At 46.7% G+C, this 21916-nt stretch overlaps 2 protein-coding genes and 1 long non-coding RNA gene across 3 annotated transcripts in view; 1 reads left to right on the top strand and 2 right to left on the bottom strand.

Moving 5' to 3' along the window:
• The window catches only part of LOC129052780 (uncharacterized), a 39880-nt gene that overhangs the window by 11052 nt on the left and 6912 nt on the right, over positions 1-21916 (bottom strand). The gene's annotated exons all lie outside the window — the stretch shown is intronic.
• LOC129052504 (ubl carboxyl-terminal hydrolase 18-like) lies at positions 1088-17585 on the top strand. Its single transcript, XM_054543049.2, has 9 exons — positions 1088-1205; positions 2048-2193; positions 7524-7603; positions 8149-8295; positions 10074-10169; positions 10972-11139; positions 13381-13512; positions 14029-14078; positions 16960-17585. Exons 1-9 carry the CDS (start codon positions 1174-1176, stop codon positions 17003-17005), a joined length of 897 nt encoding a protein of 298 aa, XP_054399024.2. The 5' UTR covers positions 1088-1173; the 3' UTR covers positions 17006-17585.
• On the bottom strand, positions 18185-21461 carry LOC129052502 (uncharacterized). Its single transcript, XR_008517561.2, has 2 exons — positions 21154-21461; positions 18185-21029 (listed from the first exon to the last, which is right to left on the bottom strand). It is a non-coding gene; the product is annotated as an uncharacterized LOC129052502 (long non-coding RNA).

Genomic DNA, 21916 nt, shown 5'->3' on the forward strand with positions numbered 1-21916 from the left:
GTTGTTGTTGTGAGATGGAGTTTTGCTGTGTCACCTAGGCTGGAGTGCAGTGGCACGATCTTGGCTCACTGCAACCTCTGCCTGCCAGGTTCAAGCAGTTCTCCTTCAGCCTCCCGAGTAGCTGGGATTACAGGCGTGCACCACCACACCTGGCTAATTTTTGTATTTTTAGTAAATATGAGGTTTCACCATGTAGGCCAGGCTGGTATTGAACTCCTGACCTCAGGTGGTCTTCCCGTCTCGGCCTCCCAAAATGCTGGGATTACAGGTGTGAGCCACTGTGCTTGGCCCTTGTGATAGAGCTTTTTAAAGGTTCATGTTTGATATCTTCTCTCTGATTTGTTTGCAAGCTGAGTGAACACATCGTAGTTGAGAGACTTTACAGGACTTCATGTCCTTAGTAGCTTTAAGAAAAACGTTAGATTTTTGTCAACTTTTTTTTTTTTTTTTTTTGAGACAGAATTCCACTCTTGTTGCCCAGGCTGGAGTGCAGTGGCGCGATCTTGGCTCACTGCAACCTCTGCCTTCTGGGTTCAAGCAATTCTTCTGCCTCAGCCTCCCAAGGAGCTGGGATTACAGGCACCTGTCATGACACCCGGCTGATTTTTGGATTTTTTTTTTTTTTTTTTTTTTTTTGAGATGGAGGCTCGCTCTGTCGCCCAGGCTGGAGTGCAGTGGTGAGATCTTGGCTCACTACAAGCTCCACCTCCCAAGTTCACACCATTCTCCTGCCTCCTGAGTAGCTGAGACTACAGGCGCCCACCACCACGCCCAGCTAATTTTTTTTGCATTTTTAGTAGAGACGGGCTTTCACTGTGTTAGCCAGGATGGTCTCGATCTCCTGACCTCGTGATCTGCCCACCTTGGCCTCCCAAAGTGCTGGGATTACAGGCGCGAGCCACCGCGCCTGGCTGATTTTTGGATTTTTTTTGTAGAGACACGGTTTTACCATGTTGGCCAGGCTGGTCTTGAACTCTCGACCTCAGGTGATCCGCCCACCTCAGCCTCCCAAAGTACTGGAATTACAGGCGTGAGCCACCATGCCCAGCCTTGTCAACTTCTTTACCTAGGCCTTGCCTTCAGCTTTTTTTTTCTCTTCCCCTTATAGGCCTGGTTGGTTTACACAACATTGGACAGACCTGCTGCCTTAACTCCTTGATTCAGGTATTTGTAATGAATGTGGACTTCACCAGGATATTGAAGAGGTAAGACTGTTCTTCAGGCTGATAAGCGTTTGTATTATTTCTTTTTTCTTTTTTTTGAGATGGAGTCTCGCTCTGTTGCCCAGGCTGGAGTGCAGTGGTGCGATCTTGGCTCACTGCAAGCTCTGCCTCCCGGGTTCAAGCGATTCTCCTGCTTCAGCCTCCCGAGTAGCTGGGACTAGCCCGCCACCATGCCTGGCTAATTTTTTTTGTATTTTTAATAGAGACGGGGTTTCACCATGTTAGCCAGGATGGTCTCGATCTCCTGACCTCGTGATCCGCCCACCTCAGCCTCCCAAAGTGCTGGGATTACAGGCGTGAGCCACTGCACCCAGCCTGTATTATTTCATTTTTAATATATTCCGTTATTCACAGTGACTTGGACTTTTTGAGACCTTCTCTCAAAAGCTGGCAGAGGAAAGACTGGCTTCTGCATATTCTGGCCTACACATTATTTCTAAAACTTCTTAGGTTGGTCTGGGGTGCGGCCCAGGTATCGGTACTTTTTTTTTTTTTTTTTTAAGATGAAGCCTCGCATGATTGCTGGGCAGGGTGCAGAGGGGCCAAGGCAGCAGTCGTGCTGATCCCCCTCTCTAGAGGGTCCCCTGTAGAGCAGATTCACTCATATGGTGCTGCTCAACCTTGACCACACATTGAAATAATCTGAGGAACTGAAAAATTCTGGTAACTGCCCGTGCCCCGCACCCCCTGACCCAGAATTCTGGTTTAATTTGTATGGGAGTGGCCTGGATATGAAGATTTGCAATTTCTCCCAAGTGATTCCAGTGTGCACCTAGCTTTGAGAACTACATGTAAGGAGGTTTCTGGCTGTTCTTGTGTGGCAGGATCACGGTGCCCAGGGGAGCTGATGAGCAGAGGAGAAGCGTCCCTTTCCAGATGCTTCTGCTGCTGGAGAAGATGCAGGACAGCCGGCAGAAAGCAGTGCGGCCCCTGGAGCTGGCCTACTGCCTGCAGAAGTACAATGTGCCCCGTAAGATACCCTCCCACTGGGCTCCTGGCTGCTGATCCAAAGGGGGTGGGAAGCTTAGAGAGAGAGTGAAGAGAGGAACTAATGGGCAGTGAAGCAACAAGAAGGAAGTTAGGTAGCCTGGACCCCTCAGATAATAGAGACATTTGCGTAAGAGGCACACATCTTTGGAGGTGCAGAATTGATATTATTTATGGACATTTACTTCCGTACCTACCCTTTTTCTGCCTCTCAGTAGAGTAAGTGAAGGCATCTCCTCCAAGCTTATTCCACCACAGTTAGGGAACTGCAGGAAAACAGAATAAAGGAATAAAAAAGAGAAAACGTGTTCTACAAAATAATTCACAAATAGGTTAGGTGTTGTTTTTTTTTAGATAGCTATATTGAGATGTGCATCACATACTGTAAAATTCATCCATTTAAAAACATACAATTCAAAGGTTTGTAGTGTATTCACAGAGTTATGCCTCCATCATCACAATCTAATTTCATAACATTTTCATCACCCCCAAAAGAAATCCCACACTTGCAGGTTTTCCCTTGTGTCTAATATATTGCTTTTCTCTTGCTGCTTTGAGAATTGTCTTTAACTTTTGAAATTGATGACGATGTGTCTTGATGTGGGTTGCTTTAGATCAGTCTTATTGGTGTCCTTTGGGCTTCCTGGATGTGGATTTCTATTTCCTTCCCTGGGTTGGGAAGTTTTCAGTCATTATAGGTATGTGTTGCTTACCAACAGAGATATGTTCTGAAAATGCATCAGAAGGTGAATTTGTCATTGTGTGGACATCATGGAGTGGACTTACACAAACTTAAATGGGACAGCCTACTACACAGCTAGGCTGCATGCTATGGCCACTATGGTAATGTGGTCTGCCATTGACTGAAATGTTGATCTCCAACTCGTGACTGTTATTTCTTTGGATAAGCTTTCTGTCTCTTCTCACTCTCCTCCTTCTGGGACTCTGATAATGCCTATTTTGGTCTGCTTGATGTCCCCTAACTCTCTTAAGATATCTTCACTCTTTTTCATTCTTTTTCATTTTTGCTCCTCTGAATGATTTCCAGTGACCTATCTTCTAGTTTGTTAATCCTTTCTTCTGCTTGATTTAGTCTGTTGAGCTTCCCTTTTGAGCTCTTATTTCAGTTATTGTATTCTTCAGCTCTATTATTTCTTTTGAACTTTTTCTGTCTCTTTGCTGAAATTCTTACTTTGTTCATGCATTGCTGTCCTAGACATGGTAAGCATCTTCATGATCATTATTTTGAATTGTCTGTAAGGTAAGTCACTTATCTTCATTTCACTGGGGGCATTTTCTGGAGATTTATCTTGTTCTTTTGCTTGGAACATATTTCTCTGTTCTTCATTGTTCTTGATTCTCTGTTATTTTCTGTACTTTAGTTAAGAAAAATACCTCTCCCAGGCCGGGCGCAGTGGCTCACGCCTGTAATCCCAGCACTTTGGGAGGCCGAGGCGGGCAGATCACGAGGTCAGGAGATGGAGACCATCCTGGCTAACATGGTGAAACCCCGTCTCTACTAAAAATACAAAAAATTAGCCGGGTGTGGTGGCGGGCGCCTGTAGTCCCAGCTACTCGGGAGGCTGAGGCGGGAGAATGGCGTGAACCCAGGAGGCGGAGCTTGCAGTGAGCCGAGATCGCACCACTGCACTCCAGCCTGGGCGACAGAGTGAGACTCCGTCTCAAAAAAAAAAAAAAAAGAAAAAAAGAAAAATACCTCTCCTAGTCTTGTCCCACTGGCCTTGTATAAGAGACGAACTTACCAATTAGCCCTGCCAGACACTTGGAGCGCCTCTTGACCCTTTGTGTTGTCCAAACTGTCATCTATGTTCTTAGCGGCCCTCAGGAGATTAGAGTGTGTCAAGTCCTGTCAGTGGCCCAGACAGGGGAAATAGAAACCAGCCCCTTGAGGTGCAGCTGGAGACGTTGGGGCATTAAATGTGTGTTCCAGTTTATTCTATCCTCAGGGAAAAGCTGGGAGCGTGAGTTTATCCGCCACTTGCTCTGCAAAATGCTGGACAGAGGATCTGTGGCAAGTGCCTGCACTTGTGTTTAAACTGCACACTCTTTCATGCATTGTTTTACTCTTTGTCACCCCCAGGGGCCTAGTGAATGCTGGCTGCTCTCTGCTTAGAGACAGACAGGTTAGTTGGAAGCTTGACGCTATCTGTCGAGCAAACCAATGGGAGCAGCTGTGGAGGTGCTCACTTGCCTGTTCAGGGTCTCAGAGGAGCAGTGGTTTCCTGGTCTGTCAGCTCCTAGATGCATGGAAACCCCAGGGCAGCAGCTGCACTGTGCAGACAAACTCCTTCTAGGGAGAAAGTGGGAGCCGGGCCTTTTTGCCTGTTCACGCTGCACTGGGCCTGGGGGGGATGTTCTTTGGTGTCTGTGCCCCTGTGGGACTCACAAATACAGAGCCTTGTCAGCTCCCAAAGCTCGGTGACTGAGGAGCTAGACCTTCATTTGAGAGGGGTAAATGTTGTGTACTCAATGTGTGAAGTTAGAGACCTGATTTATCGTAGAGCAGGGGGTGGGAGAAGGCATGGGAATTGCCCACAGGCCTGTCCTGACTCCTGGAAATCTATTGTTTACCTGCCTCATTGGCTCCAGGTGCAGGCCAGTTATTAATAGAAGCCCATCCCTCGGGCAACAGCTAGGAGAGCCCACAGACATATCCTTCCAGGGAGAAACTAGGAGCCTGGCATTTCTGCCGGTTTGCTCTGTGCTGAGCACAGGAGCACAGCTACTGGAAGTGATCACGTGCCCATTTAAAACTGCCTCTTTGCCCTCTGTGGTCGCAGAGGATTCATAACTGCTGACCCATGTCTGCTCCCAGAGCTAGGTGACCTAGCAGCCACTAGGGTTAGTGGGAACTGCAAAAGCTGGGGCTGCCTATGTGTGGTCCAAACCCTCCCCTCTCCAGGAGACAGCTGGGAGTAGGGATTCCTTCCTCACAGTAAGGTACTGTGTCTAGGGTGGGGCTTGTGGAGCGAGTGTGTCTCAGCTTTTCCAACCCATTGCGATGTGGGTATTCTCCCCATTGCCCCCAGTGCAGGCCTCTCTCAGCTAGTTTCTGGGTTTCTTTTTCAGAGGGAGTTGATCTGTGTGTAGATGAGAGTTTTACCGTGTGTCCATGGGAGAAGGGAGCACCAGGAGCCTCCTCCTCTACCATCTCGCTTATGTCACCCTCTGTGATTCTTTTTATACATAGTTGAATTTGATTCACTAATATTTTGTTGAGGAATTTTGCATTTATGTTCACAGGAGATACTGGTTTTTAGGTTTTTTTCTTACAATGTTTGTCTGGTTTTGGTGTTAGGATAATGCGTCAGAGAATGAGTTAGGAAGTGTTCTCTCTGCTTTTGTCTTCTGGAAGAGGTTGTAGGGAATTGGTATAATTTTTCCCATAAATGTTTGGTAGAACCCATCGTTCACTAGTGAACCCACCTGGGTGTAACTGAGTACTCCCATTTTCTAAGAGATCGTTTCATTAGTTTTCTTATTATTTTCTTTTCACTTTTCCTCTTCCCATCCCTCACCCCTCACTGCGGCTGGCCTTGTTTCCTGTTTCCTGTTAGCCCTTTAGAAATGCAAATATCACCTTTCGCCTACCCCTCTCCAGACATTCCCTGCTGGGCAAAAGGAAGAATCCGTAAATGGAGGTAGGCTGATGGAGGTTTGATTGAGAACAGGGCAAGTTCTTCCAGCTGATCTTTCCTGAGACTTGGCAGTAGATTTGCAGCCCAAAGCATACCCACCAGGGAACTCTCCCTGCCAGGGGGTGGCTTCGAAACTTCCACCCTCTAGGGGTTTGTCTTTCACCCACTAGGAAGGCATGGAGAAAGCATGCCCACTTGGCCACTTTTATAATTTACTTCTGCCCAGAAAGGCGCCAACTCAGCTGCTGGGAACTTGATAACTGCCCGGTAGAAAACCGCCATTGCTCACTCCCCCCACCCCCACAACACACCTTATGAAAATGCCCCTCTCTCCTCCAAAGGAGAAATGGCACATTAAAAGGCAGGATGTGTCTTGCTCCTTCCCCCAGGCTGGCTTCAGAATAAATTCACGTTTGTATATAAAACCTTTTGTATCACATTTTTTTTTTGTATCAGAGTTAGTTGAACTCTACATGCGGTGAGCAGCTCATCAGCTTTTCGGCTGCATGGGTACTGTGTTCAGCTTTCCTTCCGTCCTCAGTCTGGAGAACCTCAATCAACCTAGCTCCAGATTTATGGATTCTTTCTTTTGCCAGCTCTAATCTGCTATTGACCTCCTCTAGTACATTTTTCATTTCAGTTACTGTTCTCCTCAACTCAAGAGTTTCTGCTTGGTTCTTTTTTTATAGTTTTTTCTTTATTGATACTTTTTATTTGGTGAGGCAGCATTTTTATAGTTTCTTTTACTTCCTTGACATGGTTTTCTTTATTTCTTTGAACATATTATAACAGCTAAAGTCTTTGTTTAGTAAGGCCAACATCTAGGGCTTCTCAGTGAAAGGTTCTACTGATTGCTGTTTTCCTGTGTGTGGCCATGCTTTTCTGTTTCATCGTATGTCTTGTCTCTTTTGTTGGAAAATGAACATTTTAGATAATGTAAGGTGGCAACACTGGACATCAGAGGTCCCCACAGCAGGGTTTGTTGTTGTTGCTGTTTTATTGTTACTGGGCAGTTCGTGATTCTGTATTCGCCTTCATTGCTTTCTTGCATGTGGCCTTGTGGTCAGCCAGAGGGGAGGGATCGGAGCCCTCTCAGGTCTTACTTGGGCATGCGCCTGGCCTTCTAGATCATCAGGAATGTATCAGTGCTTTTCAAAGTCCCTGTGGACATCTCATTCCCCAGGCTGAGTGCAGTGGTGACATCACAGCTCACCGTAGCCTCAACATCCTGGGCTCAAGTGATCCTCCTGCTTCAGCCTCCCGAGTAGCTCTGACTACAGGCATGCACCACTACCCTCAACTAATTTTTTAAATTTTTTATAGAGATAGAGTCTTGCTATGTTGCCCAGGCTGGTCTCAAACTCCTGAGTTCAAGCGATCCTCTCACCTTGGCCTCCCGAAGTGTTAAGATTATAGGCATGAGCCACTACACCTGGCACTGGAGCTTAAGTTTTAAGAGGCGTTCTCAAAAATCAATACCAAACTTACCGTTCATTTATTGATCACTTCTTCTGTAGTGCCAACTTAGCCTTGCAGTGGGGTGGAGGGCTAGGAAGAGACAAAGTGATGAGTGTTCATGTGTGTCTAAGTACCAGGGCATGAGAAACAACTCTGAAGACCTCACTAATTGGCTGTTCCTTTTCTCTGTGGCCAGTGTTTGTCCAACATGATGCTGCTCAACTGTACCTCAAACTCTGGAACCTGATGAAGGACCAGATCACTGATGTGCACTTGGTAAGAACCTAGAACAAGAGCACTCGGAAGCTTAAGATGCTGCTCATTTCCCTCATTCAGCTGTTGTTCCTGTAGTGTGCAGAGAAATAAAAGAGTTAATCCCCTGTGATCCCAGCACTTTGGGAGGCCGAGGCGGGCAGATCACGAGGTCAGGAGATCGAGACCATCCTGGCTAACACGGTGAAACCCCGTCTCTACTAAAAATACAAAAAAATTAGCTGGGCGTGGTGGTGGGCGCCTGTAGTCCCAGCTACTCGGGAGGCTGAGGCAGGAGAATGGCGTGAAGCCGGGAGGCGGAGCTTGCAGTGAGCTGAGATCTTGCCACTGCACTCCAGCCTGGGCGACAGAGCAAGACTCCATCTCAAAAAAAAAAAAAAAAAAAAAGAATCCACATAAAACACTTATCACAGTCTCATAATATTGTTACTGGTATTATTTTGCACCTTTGTGAGGAGCTTCTGTCTCTTGGCTTCACCTTCTGGCAGTTGGCCTGACCTGGCTTATGGTGGTGTTCCCATCTCACCTCTCTGCTCCCCCTCTTGCAGGTGGAGAGGCTGCAGGCCCTGTATATGATCCGGATGAAGGACTCCTTGATTTGCCTTGACTGTGCCATGGAGAGTAGCAGAAACAGCAGCATGCTCACCCTCCCACTTTCTCTTTTTGATGTGGACTCAAAGCCCCTGAAGACACTGGTAAGGGGATTCTCTTGGTATTTGCTGCCCCTGTATGTGTTAGTCCATTTTCTGTTGTTATAACTCAATATCTGAGACCAGGTAATTTATTTCTTACAGTTCTGGAGGCTGGGAAGTCAAGGTTGAGGGGCTGCTCCTGGTGAGGGCCTGCTTGCTGGTGGGGACTCTCAGAGTCCTGAGGCGAGGCAGTGCAGGGCATCACATGGCGAGGGGGCTGACCGTGCTAATGTGCCAGCTCAATTCTCTTTTCCTCTTCGTATGAAGCCACCAGTCCCACTCCCAGGATAACCCATTAACCCATTAACCCATTAATCTATGAGTGGATTAATTCATTTATGAGGGCTGTGCCCTCATGATGCAATAACTCCCCCCACCCCCACCACACCTTTTTTTTTTGGAGACAGAGTCTTCCTCTGTCGCTCAGGCTGAAGTGCAGTGGCGCAAACTCAGCTCACTGCAACCTCCGCCTCTGGTGTTAAGCGATTCTCCTGCCTCAGCCTCCCAAGTAGCTGGGATTACAGGTGCCCACCACCATGCCCAGCTAATTTCTGTATTTTTAGTAGAGATGGGGTTTCACAACGTTGGCCAGGCTGGTCTGAAACTCCTGACTTCAAGTGATCCACCTGCCTCAGCCTCCCTGGGATTACAGGCATGAGCCACCTTGCCCTCCTCAATTATCTCTCAAAGTCCCTGCCTTTCCATACAGCCACATTGGGAATTCAGTTTTAACCCGGGTTTTGGGGAGGACAAACCCTCAAAGCATCGCACCACACAGCACAGTGTGGCCAATTCCCCCTCCCCTCTTTGATCTATCTCTGGCTTCGGAAAAGTCACTTATTTTCATGGCTCTGGCCAATTTCTCCTTTGTTTCGGCAAAAATGTTTTCCCTCCTACCTCCCTTCCCTCATCCTGCTCCCTTAATAGGAGCCCCCTCCTGTTTTGTTCCTCCCGTCAGTAGGTGCCCTTTGAGATCCTGCCAGGTGGACCACACCAGGCCAGGCATTAAGGGGGATATGAGGAGAACCAGGAGAAAAGCTGAAACCCTCAGCTGCAAAGTGTGGGGAGGCTGTACCTGATACAGTTCGGGTCTGTGTCCCTGCCCGAAAATCTCCTGTTGAGTTGTAATCCCCAGTGTTGGAGGTAAAGCCTGGTAGAAGGAGATTGGATCATGCGGGAGGGTTTCTCGTGAATGGTTTGGCACCATCCCCCGTGGTACTGTCTTTGTGACAGTGAGTTCTCATGAGATCTGGTTGTTTAAAAGTGTGGAGCCGGGCTGGGTGTGGTGACTCACGCCCATAATCCCAGCACTTTGGGAGGCTGAGGTGGGCGGATCACCTGAGGTCAGGAGTTTGAGACCAGCCTGGCCAACATGGTAAAACCCTGTCTCTACTAAAAACATAAAAAATTAGCTGGGTGTGGTGGCACAGCCTATAGTCCCAGCTACTTAGGAGGCTGAGGCAGGAGAATCGCTTGACCCCGGGAGGCGGAGGTTGCGGTGAGCCGAGAACGCGCCCCTGCACTCCAGCTCCCAACTTGGTCTCTCGCACCTACTCCTCCCAGGTAAGACACCTGCTCCTGCTTGGCCTTCCGCCATGATTGGGAGCTTCCTGCTGCCATGCTTCCGGTCAGCCTGCAGAACCATGAGCCAATCAAATTTCTTTTCTTATAAATTACCCAGTCTCAGCTATTGTCTCACAGCAGTGTGAGAACAGATGAATATAGTACTCAAGGTGGGAAATACCAACGCTGCTTTTTCCCTGTTCTCTTGGGTGGGACAGGAGGACGCCCTGCATTGCTTCTTCCAGCCCAGGGAGTTATCAAGAAAAAGCAAGTGCTTCTGTGAGAACTGTGGGAAGAAGACCCATAGGAAACAGGTACTCATTCCCTAAATCCCTCGGTGCATATGGGGGATTTGTTCCAGGACCCCTGCTTTTACCAAAATACACACACACTCAAGTCACACCCAGTCGGCCCTGTGGAACCCACGTATAGGAAAAGTCAGTCCCTCATGTATGCGATTGTGCATCTGGGATACTGGATTTTTGATGAGCATTTGGTTGCAGATGTGGAACTCGTGCCTATGGGGGAGGGCAGACTGTATTTATTTACAACAATTTGTGTATAAGTGGACCCACACAGTCCAAACCCGTGCTGTTCAGGGGTCATCTGTCCTTCACTAGTCTGGGGTTGCCCCCTGTGGATTTCCTGATAGAATCATCAGAGGCCCCCGAGGACACCCGGCAGTGGGTGAGAAAGGGAATCTGGGTCTGGCTAGTATCTGGGACGCTGGGGTTCTGATATCCAGAGCCATGGATGTGGCTTCTCATGGTCGCATCACTGAGAGGGCCTGCAGGAGGGGGCCTGAGAGCAGCCAGCAGGGCGTTTCCCTCGGGGCAAGACCAGCTCCCTGGAGCAGACGCGGTGGCTCCCTGGGTCCTGGTACCTGTGCAGAGCCCCGTGCCCTTGTGCCTGTTGTGGGGGGCCACACGGTGGTCGAATAGCCAAGTTTTGCATTATTCTCAGAGGAGCTCAGCAGATTCAGTGAACAGGTGCCTTGAACTCCGTGATGTCACCCTGCTCCCCTCTTTTTGGGAAGAACACGTTGCTAGCCCTGACATTTCTCTGACTCTCTCATTCCAAGTGGACTTTATCTCCAGAGCGATTTTGTTTTTTCAGGTCTTGAAGCTGACCCATTTTCCCCAGACCCTGACAATCCACCTCATGCGATTCTCCATCAGGAATTCACAGACGAGAAAGATCTGCCACTCCCTGTACTTCCCCCAGAGCTTGGATTTCAGTCAGGTCCTTCCAACGAAGCAAGAGTCTTGTGATGCTGAGGAGCAGGTGGGATGATCCCGACCTCCTTGCCATCCTGCTTCTCCCCAGATGCCACGTCCTTTCCGTTTTCCCTTCCTTCACTCCCAGTCTGCTAGGAGCCACCTGTTCCTCAGAGACTGTCCCCAGCCTCAAAAGACTTTCTTCTTTCTGAATATTGGATTTGTGTTCATATGCCTCACAGCACTGAGGGACAGAATCCAGAATTCAGTAGGCTCCTTTGGAAGTAACGTGGAATACATAGAAATGCATAGGCAAACATGTCATTGTGGGTTCTTAGTACCAACCAAACTTTCTTCTTCAGATGGCGTGTGCCCACTTTGAGAATAATCATAAAGTAGCCAGTTGACTGGACCACATTTAATCAGAGTAAAGTTTAATTTACTTGTCCTGAGATAATAACTCATTGAGAGATTCTGAGAAAAAAAGAGACACAAGGCCAGGTGATGTGGCTCATGCCTGTGATCCCATACCTCGAAAGGCTGAGGCAGGAGGATTGCTTGAGCCCAGGAGTTCGAGACCAGCTTCAGCAACATAATGAGACCCCCGTCTCTCAAAAAAAAAAAAAAAAAAAAGAAAAGAAAAAAATTGGCTGGGTGTGGTAGCACAAACCTTTATTCCCAGCTACTTGGGAGGCTGAGTGGGAGGATCACTTGAGCCCAGGAGTTTGAGGCTGCAGTGAGCTATGATCTATCATTGTACTCCAGCCTGGGTGACAGCGCAAGACACTGTCTCTAAAAACAAAACAAGAAAAACTAAAAAAAAAAAAAAAAAAAAAAAAAAAAGACAAATATCTTTTTTCCATAGATTTGAAATGCTACATAGCAAATTTTGTATTCCCATATGTACAGGTCTATTTTTGGAGTGTCTCTTCTGTTTTATTGGTCTGTTTGGCTATTTATGCCAAATAATAATTAGAAAATTAAGGCCTGATAATACGTTACAATAGCTCCTATTATATGATTTCTTTAGCTACTTAGGCCGTATACATTTCATAGGATTCTCTTTTTCTTTCCTTCTAGTTCTTTTTATTTCTACCTGCAGATTCTGCCCGATGAAGTATATTTAAAATTGTTTTTCACTTAAAAAAGACTTTTTTGGCTGGATGCAGTGGGTCACGCCTGTAATCCCAGCTCTTTGGGAGGCCAAGAGGATTGCTGGAGTCCAGGAGTCGAGCCCAGCTGGACCACAAAGCAAGACTCAACCTTTGCAACAACAACAACAAAGACTTTGTTATGGAACATTACAAATAGATACCAAAGTGTGTAGTGAAGGAAGAGTTAGACAGTGAATCCTCGGCTATAACAGTTACCAAAACTCATGGCAGGTCTTGCTTTTCCTATAACCCACCCTCTTGTTTCACCCAACCCTGTACTGGATTTTTTTGAAGCAAATCATACTATTTCATTTATAAACACTTCATTATGTATCCCTAAAGAATAAAAGCACTCAAAAGATAATCATCTCCATCTTGCAATTCCTTAATAGCATCAAATATCTGGTCAACGTTCAGACTTCCTGACTGTTGTATAATCTATGTGTTTTGTTTGACGCTAGATCCAAACAACGCCTACACTTGCATTTGGTTAAGTTTCTTTCTTAAGTTCCTTTTAGATTTCCGCTCATTTTCTTTTCCTTGCAGTTGATTTGGTTGAATATTTTTTTCAAATGCCAGCACTGGCTGGTTGGTATCATTTAACATGTTCCTGTAACCTTTTTATTTCTTGTAAACTAATATTTAGATACAGATATTGCCCTGCATTTTGTAAAGTTCTGCACAAAGTCTGCAAATGGAAATAGGGATAATTTCAGCCTCCACTGGGGGTGACTCAGCTTTACGTGTGCCGCCCTTGCCCTCTGTCTCCCCTCCCTCTACAAAAGACTTTTTTGGCTGGGTATAGTGGCTCAGGTTAGGGTCATTCCTGAGCTTGTGGAGAAACAGAACTGTGTTCTGATGATCCCCACCCCTCCCAGGGGGAAGTTCCAATCTTGCCTTGGCTTTAGGGGCCTCTCTCGTGACCTCCTGCCTTCCATCTCTTGTGTGCTCTGCCTGTCAAGCTGCTGAGCCTTCGCAGTACAGGATCCACACTCAGGAAAGCCCCTCCTGGAGGGTGCCCACTGGCCGTGGGTCGGGACTGTTTTCTAATATTCTAAAGTCCCAGAGTCGGACCTAGGGTGGGCAGGTATAAGTGTGTGAGGCAGTCGTGTTTGTGGTGGTGGGTGAACTGTCTCGTGCCTGTTTCTTTCCAGCCTGGAGGGCAGTTTGAGCTTTTTGCTGTGATTGCGCACGTGGGAATGGCAGACTCCGGTCATTACTGTGTCTACATCCGGAATGCTGTGGATGGAAAATGGTTCTGCTTCAATGACTCCAATATTTGCTTGGTAAGAAACATCGTCCACAATTGCCTCCTGCCCTGGATTGGCCACCTCTAGCAAATGCTGGGCTCAGGGCTGCATGGGTCTCCGAGATCAAGACACACTGTGGTCCTGCTGTCTGGGTGTGAGGCCTTTGATGAGGGTTCAAGCCTTTTTCGGTCTGAAGTCCCCATGTGGTTTGCACCTCTGTAAGGGTTCAATTCACTTCCCTCCACTTCTAAGTTTTTGGTGCTCTAGGCTCATGCTCTGCAGCTTTCTGCTTTGTGGGAAATGTCTAGAGAGCAAGGAGAGTTAGAAATATGTAAGTTAGGCCTCTGGGATAAGCATGACCAAGTTTAAACACAGGGACAAGGGCGCTAAAAATACTTCATTGCACAAGACATCCTCCTGCTGTTGCTCCAGGCTCTTGGGAGTTGCTAGGGGTGGGCTTGTCTGGAGGATGAGGGGCACACCATAGCATCCTGTCCTCTGTGGGTGCTTGTGTCAGCTGGCTGCTTGACCTCATTTGTTTCTGGCTTCCAGGTGTCCTGGGAAGACATCCAGTGTACCTATGGAAATCCTAACTACCACTGGTAAGAAACGGATTTGGGTAATGGGAGTCTGATGAGCTCACATAGGGTCCTTGGAGCTGCAGGAAATGCCCGTGGATTCCCCTGTTACTAACATGCTGATGGCTGGCTCACTGTCCGCCTCATCTCCAGCACTCACCCCACCACCCCATGCTTGCCTCACACGTCACACTCCAGGAATATTAAAGTACAGGTAGCTGCCAATCAGCCGTGCCCTCCATCTCCCGTTTGCTGTGCACATGCAGTTCCCGGCCGTATTGTCCTCCTCGTTTACCATCTAGGCCAACTCCCCACTCATGTTTTCATACTCATGGCCTTTTCCTATCCTGTGAAGCCTTTGCTGATTCACCCAGATTCGTAGGGGCTTCTTGTATGGTTTTCTTTCTTTTTTTTTTTTTTTTTTTTTGACGGAGTCTCGCTCTGTTGCCGGGCTGGAGTGCAGTGGCACAATCTTCGCTCACTGCAACCTCCGCCTCCCAGGTTCAAGCGATTCTCCTGACTCAGCCTCCTGAGTAGCTGGGACTACAGGTGTGTGCCATCAGGCCCAGCTAATTGTTTTTTGTATTTTTAGTAGAGACAGTGTTTCGCCACGTTGGCCAGGATGGTCTCAGTCTCTTGACCTCATGATCTGCCTGCCTCAGCCTCCCAAAGTGCTGGGATTACAGGCATGAGCCACCACACCCGGCCTTCTTATATGCTTTTATTGCATTTGAGCATACCTCTTTTACAGCAAAGATCTTTTTTTTTTAATTTTATTTTTAGAGATGGAGTCTTGCTTTGTTGTCCAGGCTGGAGCACTGTGGTGTGATCATAGCTCACTGCAGCCTTGAACTCCTGGGCACAGGTGATCCTCCCACCTCAGCCTCCTGAATAGCTGGGACTACAGGCATGCACCACCATCCCTGGCATATTTTAAAAAAATGTTTGTAGAGATGAGGTCTCGCTGTGTTGCCAGGCTTGTCTCAAACTACTAGGCTCAAGCCATCCATCCATTTCAGCCTCCCAAAGTGCTTGGATTATAGGCATGAACACCGCGCCTGGCCATCACACTGTTTTTTTTTTTTTTTTTTGAGATGGATTCTTGCTCTGTCACCCAGGCTGGAGTGCAGTAGTGGGATCCCAGCTCATTGCAAGCTCCGCCTCGTGGGTTCACGCCATTCTCCTGCCTCAGCCTCCCGAGTAGCTGGGACTACAAGCGCCTGCCACCACTCCTGGCTAATTTTTTTATATTTTTAGTAGAGACGGGGTTTCACCGTGTTAACCAGGATGGTCTCGATCTCCTGACCTCGTAATCCGCCCACCTCGGCCTCCCAAAGTGCTGGGATTACAGGTGTGAGCCAATAAATATTTTTATAATCATTAACTACCGAGGAGAAGCTGGAGAGAAAAAAGGTGGATGAAGTTAAAGCAGAGAGACTTTGTAAATTTCTTGGCTGAGCTTTGAGACTGTATATCAGAGATGCTATTTGAGGTGATTTTCAGCTACAGAGATAGGCCTGGTCATTTGACAAATAACGGATTAGGTGAAGCTTGCGTTTGAAATCCTCCTCCTACTTTGCATCTTTCTCTCTCGTTTATTCTGAGCATCCATCTTAGACACCCAATCTTTGTCACTTTGTGGTTGTCATTGATTTCCCTGTTATTGAGATTAGAGATTGGCAGACTTTCTCTGTAAAGGGCTGGAGAGAAAGTACTTCAGACTTTGTGGTCTGTACAGTGTCTGTTATAACCACTTAACTCTGCCCTATAGAGCAAAAGCAGCCGTAGACAGTACATGAGCAGATGAGCATGGCTGGGGTCCAATTACATTTACTTGCAAAAAGAGGCTTGGAGACTGGGTGTGATCTCACACCTTTAATCCCAGCACTTTGGGAGGCCGAGGCAGGAGGATCACTTTAAGCCAGGAGTTCAAGACCAGCCTGGGCAACAAAGCAAGACTCCATCTCTACAAAAAATTAAAAATTATTATAGCTAGGCATGGTGGTACACACCCGTAGTCCTAGCTACTCAGGAAGCTAAAACTGAGGCAGGAGGGTCAGTTGAGCCCAGGAGCACGAGGCTGTGGTGAGCTATTATTGTGCCACTGCGCTCCAGCCTGGTGACAGAGCAAGAACCGGTCTCATCAAAAAATAAACAAAAGGCTGGGCATGGTGGCTCACGCCTGTAATCCCTGCACTTTGGGAGACTGAGGCGGGCAGATCGTGAGGTCAGGAGATTGAGACCATCCTGGCTAACACGGTGAAACCCTGTCTCTACTAAAAATACAAAAAGCTGGGCGTGGTGGTGGGCACCTGTAGTCCTAGCTACTTGGGAGGCTGAGGAGGGAGAATCGTTTGAACCTGGGAGGCAGAGGTTGCAGTGAGCCAAGATTGTGCCACTGCACTCTAGCCTGGGCTACAGGGCAAGACTCCATTTAAAACAAACAAACAAAACATAATGCATATTCTCTCTTATAAATGGGAGCTAAACATGGGGACTCATTGACTTAAAGATGGCAACAACTGGGAACTGCTGGATGGGGAGGGAGAGGAGGGGTGAAAGACTAACTGTTGGGGAGTATGCTCATATCCACATGACAAACCTGCACATGTGCTCAGCTGAATCTAAAAAGTTGAAAGTAGATTTAAAAAACCCCAAGAGGGCTGGATTTGGCTTGTGTGCCCATAGCTTGTTAACCTCCGCTTTAGATATTAACTAATAGAAACGTAGTGCTTATCTTCCCAGGCCACACCTATTTTGTTCCTCTCCGAGGTGATGGATAGATGAAGGCTTAATCCAGCTACCTGGAAGTTTGCTGACGCTTGTCCTGTCATGGATTAATGAAGCATTGTTTTCTGATGAAGATTTCATGCCGCTGTGCTGATGTGTCTTTTCTTCTCTCTAGGCAGGAAACTGCATATCTTCTGGTTTACATGAAGATGGAGTGCTAATGGGTATGCCCAAAACCTTCAGAGATTGACATGCTGTCATTTTCCATTTCCGTTCCTGGATCTACAGAGTCTTCTAAGAGATTTTGCAATGAGGAGAAGCATTGTTTTCAAACTATATAACTGAGCCTTATTTATAATTAGGGATATTATCAAAATATTTAACAATGAGGCCCCTCAGATCCTGATCAGTCAGAATGGATGCTTTCACCAGCGGACCCGGCCATGTGGCTGCTCGGTCCTGGGTGCTCGCTGCTGTGCAAGACATTAGCCCTTTAGTTATGAGCCTGTGCGAACTTCAGGGGTTCCCAGTGGGGAGAGCAGTGGCAGTGGGAGGCATCTGGGGGCCAAAGGTCAGTGGCAGGGGGTATTTCAGTATTTTACAACTGCTGTGACCAGACTTGTATACTGGCTGAATATCAGTGCTGTTTGTAATTTTTCACTTTGAGAACCAACATTAATTCCATATAAATCAAGTGTTTTGTAACTGCTATTCATTTATTCGGCAAATATTTATTGATCATCTCTTCTCCATAAGATACTGTGATAAACACAATCATGAATAAAGTTATTTTCCACAAAAGGACTTTGCCGTTTTAATGGGGGGCAGTAGGGCTTGTGCTACAGGAATTCAAGGGCAAGGGAAGTCACTTCTGTTGTGGGGACCTGGGAGGAGCCTCCAGGCTGGAAAGGGTTAAGGTGGAGGTCTCCGATAGGGGCAGCGTATGCAGTGGACTGGCCGCAAAAGGCCGTGCTCAGCATTCAGACAGCATCACACACTCAGCTTTTCTCTACCAGGGAGGCGGGTGGGGAAGGATAGCGATGGGAAGTCAGGTGGAGCTCAGAATGTGGAGGGGATCCAGTGAGGCTTGGAAGTTTGCACCTGATCTGGTGGGTGGTGAGGAGCACTCAGCTGTGTTCTGCTTACACTGATCTGCTGCTGGGGTTAGAGACAAACGTGGTGGGAATGGAAAGTCACGCACAGTCACTAGCGCCTCTGGGGGGAGAATGGATGTGGCTGGTAAGAGAACAGGGGTCCAGGGAGAGTCTGGCACCAACATGGGAGGGGAGCCGGTGGGTGTGAGCACCCCCGCTTTACAGATGAAGTGATGGAGACATTCAGATGTTCAACCCCTTGTTCAAGATTCCATACTTGATAAATGGCAGATCAAACTCCCAACATAAAATGTGGGTCATTTCTTTATTATTTTATTTATATTGGCTAACAATGATCAGCCACGCAAGAATAAATGATTATCGTAAAATCTGCAAACAATGTAGATATGCAGAGAATCCCTTCCTTGGAGCTTGACCTTGTCAGACAGGTGTAGATGAGCATCCAGGGGCAGCCGTAAAAACTGCCAGAGACTGGGCTGCTTATAACAGAAACACATGGTCTCCCAGAAGCCCACATTCGAGGTATTCAAAGGCCTGGCTCCTGGAGGCTCTGGAGAAGAGCCCGTTCCCTGTCTCTCAGCTTCTGCCGGTTGCCAGCAATTGTTGCCGTTCATTCATTCCGGCCACTGCCTCCATCTGCATACAGCAAAACAGCATATCCTGATGTGCTCAAGCTTATAGCCAATATTTTAAAATATCCAGAACACACAGGACCGTGGAAGTGGCTGTTGGAGAAATTTTCATGAAGGAAGAAAGATTACAACTAAGTTTTAAAATGCTAGTTTTGTTTGTTTGTTTTGTCTTGGAGAGGAGGTAAAAGTGGGAGTAAAAATAGGGAGTTTGGTGTAAGGTGGGAAAAGCAAAGGAACCCCGCATGGATGGGCTGAAGGGTGTGATGGGAGAACAGTGAGAAGTACGTTTGGGGAAGCAATTGGAAATAGCAGCTAAGCTTAGTCACAATCTATCAAAAGGAACTTGTTGAAGAATTAATGTGTGACTAGGAACAGGGAGGTTATGGGCTTGTCAGCTCGACAGTGGGCACTCAGTTCCACGAATGAATGATGCCCGTGTGGACAGACAGAATGAAGGACAGGCAGATGAATGCGTGGGCTTTACGTGAAACAGGTCCACTTGGTTGCTGACAAGATACTGTTTTAAAGTTCCATTTTGCCATACTTCGAATAGCTTGTCATTAGCTAAATTTAGCCACATAAAAAATCACTAAGGCAGACTTCCAGAGTTCCCACATGAAAATCAAATGTAAACCAGCAGTGACCTGCTTCAACACCATCATCGGAAGTCAGAAGTTGAACTCTTTTTTGATGTTTAAAGCCTGCATAATATTCGCTGTATTATTATTCAGCGTATTACTATTTCCTTCGTGATGGAAATTTGGTTTATCCCAGTTTTCTATTCTATCAAAACACCGCTACATAGCAAATCCCCATACACATATTTCTCCTAATTGTGGAAATATTTTACATGAAAGAGTCTAGACATAAAAGACTCTAGATGAAATTCCCAGGTTATTGGAATTTTAAAGTAGATAGGTACTTCCAAATTGCCCTCTTACAAATTATATGAATTCGTAAGCTTCCAACTGTTATGGAGTTGCCCATTTTGAGAAATCTGTGCTAAAAGGACCCAAACAATGCTGATGACAATGATCAGGATAATAAGTACGCTGGGAAGACAACAAAATGATTTAGATCTTAGACAAGTCATTCTAAGTGTCTCCACTGTTTCAGTTCTTGCGTTCATTCTTGTGCTTTTTCGTTTTACCAATAAAATAGCTGCTTGACGTCACATGAATCCACGCTATGCTTAATGAGTATTGGTTAGTAAAATGCCTATGACTAGTAATCTTCATCTATGCAATCAAATATTAATTCACAAAACACTTCAAATGTAAACAATAATTAGTAAATGAAAAGTACATAATACCTCAATTAGAAAAAAATCACTCCATTAAAAAGACATTATTTGTGTGATAAAAGAGATTGCCATTTTTGTATTTTTCTACAAGGTTAAAGAAAACTAAGTCAACTCATACAAGTGAATTTTAAAAGACTTTAGGGCGGGCGTGGTGGCTCACACCTGTAATCCCAGCACTTTCGGAGGCCGAGGAGGGCAGATCACCTGAGGTCAGGAGTTCGAAACCAGCCTGACCAACATGGTGAAATCTCATTTCTACCAAAAATACAGAAAAATTAGCCCAGTGTGGTGGCACGTGCCTATAATCTCAGCTACTTGGGAGGCTGAGACAGAATAGTTTGAACCTGGGAGGCAGAGGTGGCAGTGAACCAAGATTGCGCCGTTGCACTCCAGCTTGGGCAACAAGAGTGAAACTCCATCTCAAAAATAAATAAATAAATAAATAAATAAAAGCCTTTAACCCAGAATGCTGAGTAAATTGGCCAAAAATGCTAACCTATGCATTTCAATACTATAAGAGTCACACAGGTGGAAATAACCAGATGAAATATCCTTCCCAACCCACACGAGCCAGTGTTTTTTCTGTGAATAACAAAAACAGCAGAATTTACTCGCCTCTCCATAAGAGGTTACCACTTCTGTGTGTTCCCCTGAAACAGGTGGTGGCTGGGTGAGAAGGAGGACAGCACTAGGGCAGGAGATGGGGGCTCCAGTATCGTGGGCAAGCTTCCTAAACCTCTGCAACTTTCAGCCCCTAAATGGGATGAGCCATCAGAATTTTTAGCACAATGCCCAGAACAAAGTAAGGATTTGACAAATGACGCCTCTCTCCACATTGTTCTGTCATCAGCCACCGCATCCTGTACCTCCAAGCCCACTGGGCTCCGGCTGTTTCCATCACATGGAGAATGACTCAGAGCCTGGCCTCCAGCCACCCTCCTGGCCTTTCTGCTTCTCACTCTGCCACTGGCTCCTCATGGACCAGCCTGGGTGTCCTCAGACATACCACACACTTCACTGTGGGAGTCACGCAGCCCTCACTGCTCCTTCCTCAGGGAGCCACGGGGCTTTCCTCCTCAGGAGGACTCTGCAAGCAGCTGGATGAAGGGCCCTCTCATCCCTCACCCTTCCTCAATTTTTGTCGCAGTTCTCCTTCCATCCGCTCAGTGCAGCACACACTGATTCGATCTTCCATCTTCCCCAAAAGACAGGAACAGCATGAGCAGTAGAGAGTAGATTCCAATGATAGAAAAAATAGTCAGTGATTTATCATTTCCATTGATCATCAATGAAGAAAATGTATCCTGAAGGTCATGTACCTCCTATGGGACTGCTGCATCCTCAGCCTCCTGAATTTCAGCCTAGCACCTTCCTCCCCAGCACAGCAACAGGTCAGCCCTTACCAGCATCCCTCTCTTATTGCCTTTGTGCAGAGCCAGGACCAGGGACAGGGGAGCCCTTGGGATTGTCCCTCCCCAACAATCTGTGAAACAATCCTTTATGTCGCCAACAAAGTACAGCCTTATAAATTGGTGGTCAGTCCCTCCCAACACCTCTACCACTGTAAAGCTGGCAGCGCCTCTCCAAGGTTGGCCTTCCCAGGCACTGCAACTCTAGGTGACGGAGTGTGTCCTTACCTTGAGGCCTGGATGCCCAGTCTATCCTGTCCAATGAGCGAGCTGTGGAGAAGGGGAAATTCCAGGTTAAGGGGAGACTAGCGGGGTTCCTGCTTTTATGTTGCCCTGTTGGGAAGGCTGTTAAAGAAACACAAAGTGCTAAGCAGTGAAGATAGAACATGTTTTCATTATTTAAACCAATACATTCCACAGATGGAATAATAAGAAATGCTACAACCAACCTAACCGAATCCATCAGCATATCAAAAAGAGAATCCACCATGATCAAGTGGGTTTCATACCAGGGATGCAGGGATGGTTTAACATATGCAAGTCAATAAATGTGATACATCACATAAATAAAACTAAAAACAAAAATCACATGATAATCTGAATAGATGCAGAAAAAGCATTTGACAAAATCCAGCATTCTTTATGATTAAAACCATTCATCCAAATCAGCATA

This window comes from Pongo abelii, chromosome 23 (genome assembly GCF_028885655.2).
Source record: "Pongo abelii isolate AG06213 chromosome 23, NHGRI_mPonAbe1-v2.0_pri, whole genome shotgun sequence".
NCBI classification, from domain to species: Eukaryota; Metazoa; Chordata; class Mammalia; order Primates; family Hominidae; genus Pongo; species Pongo abelii.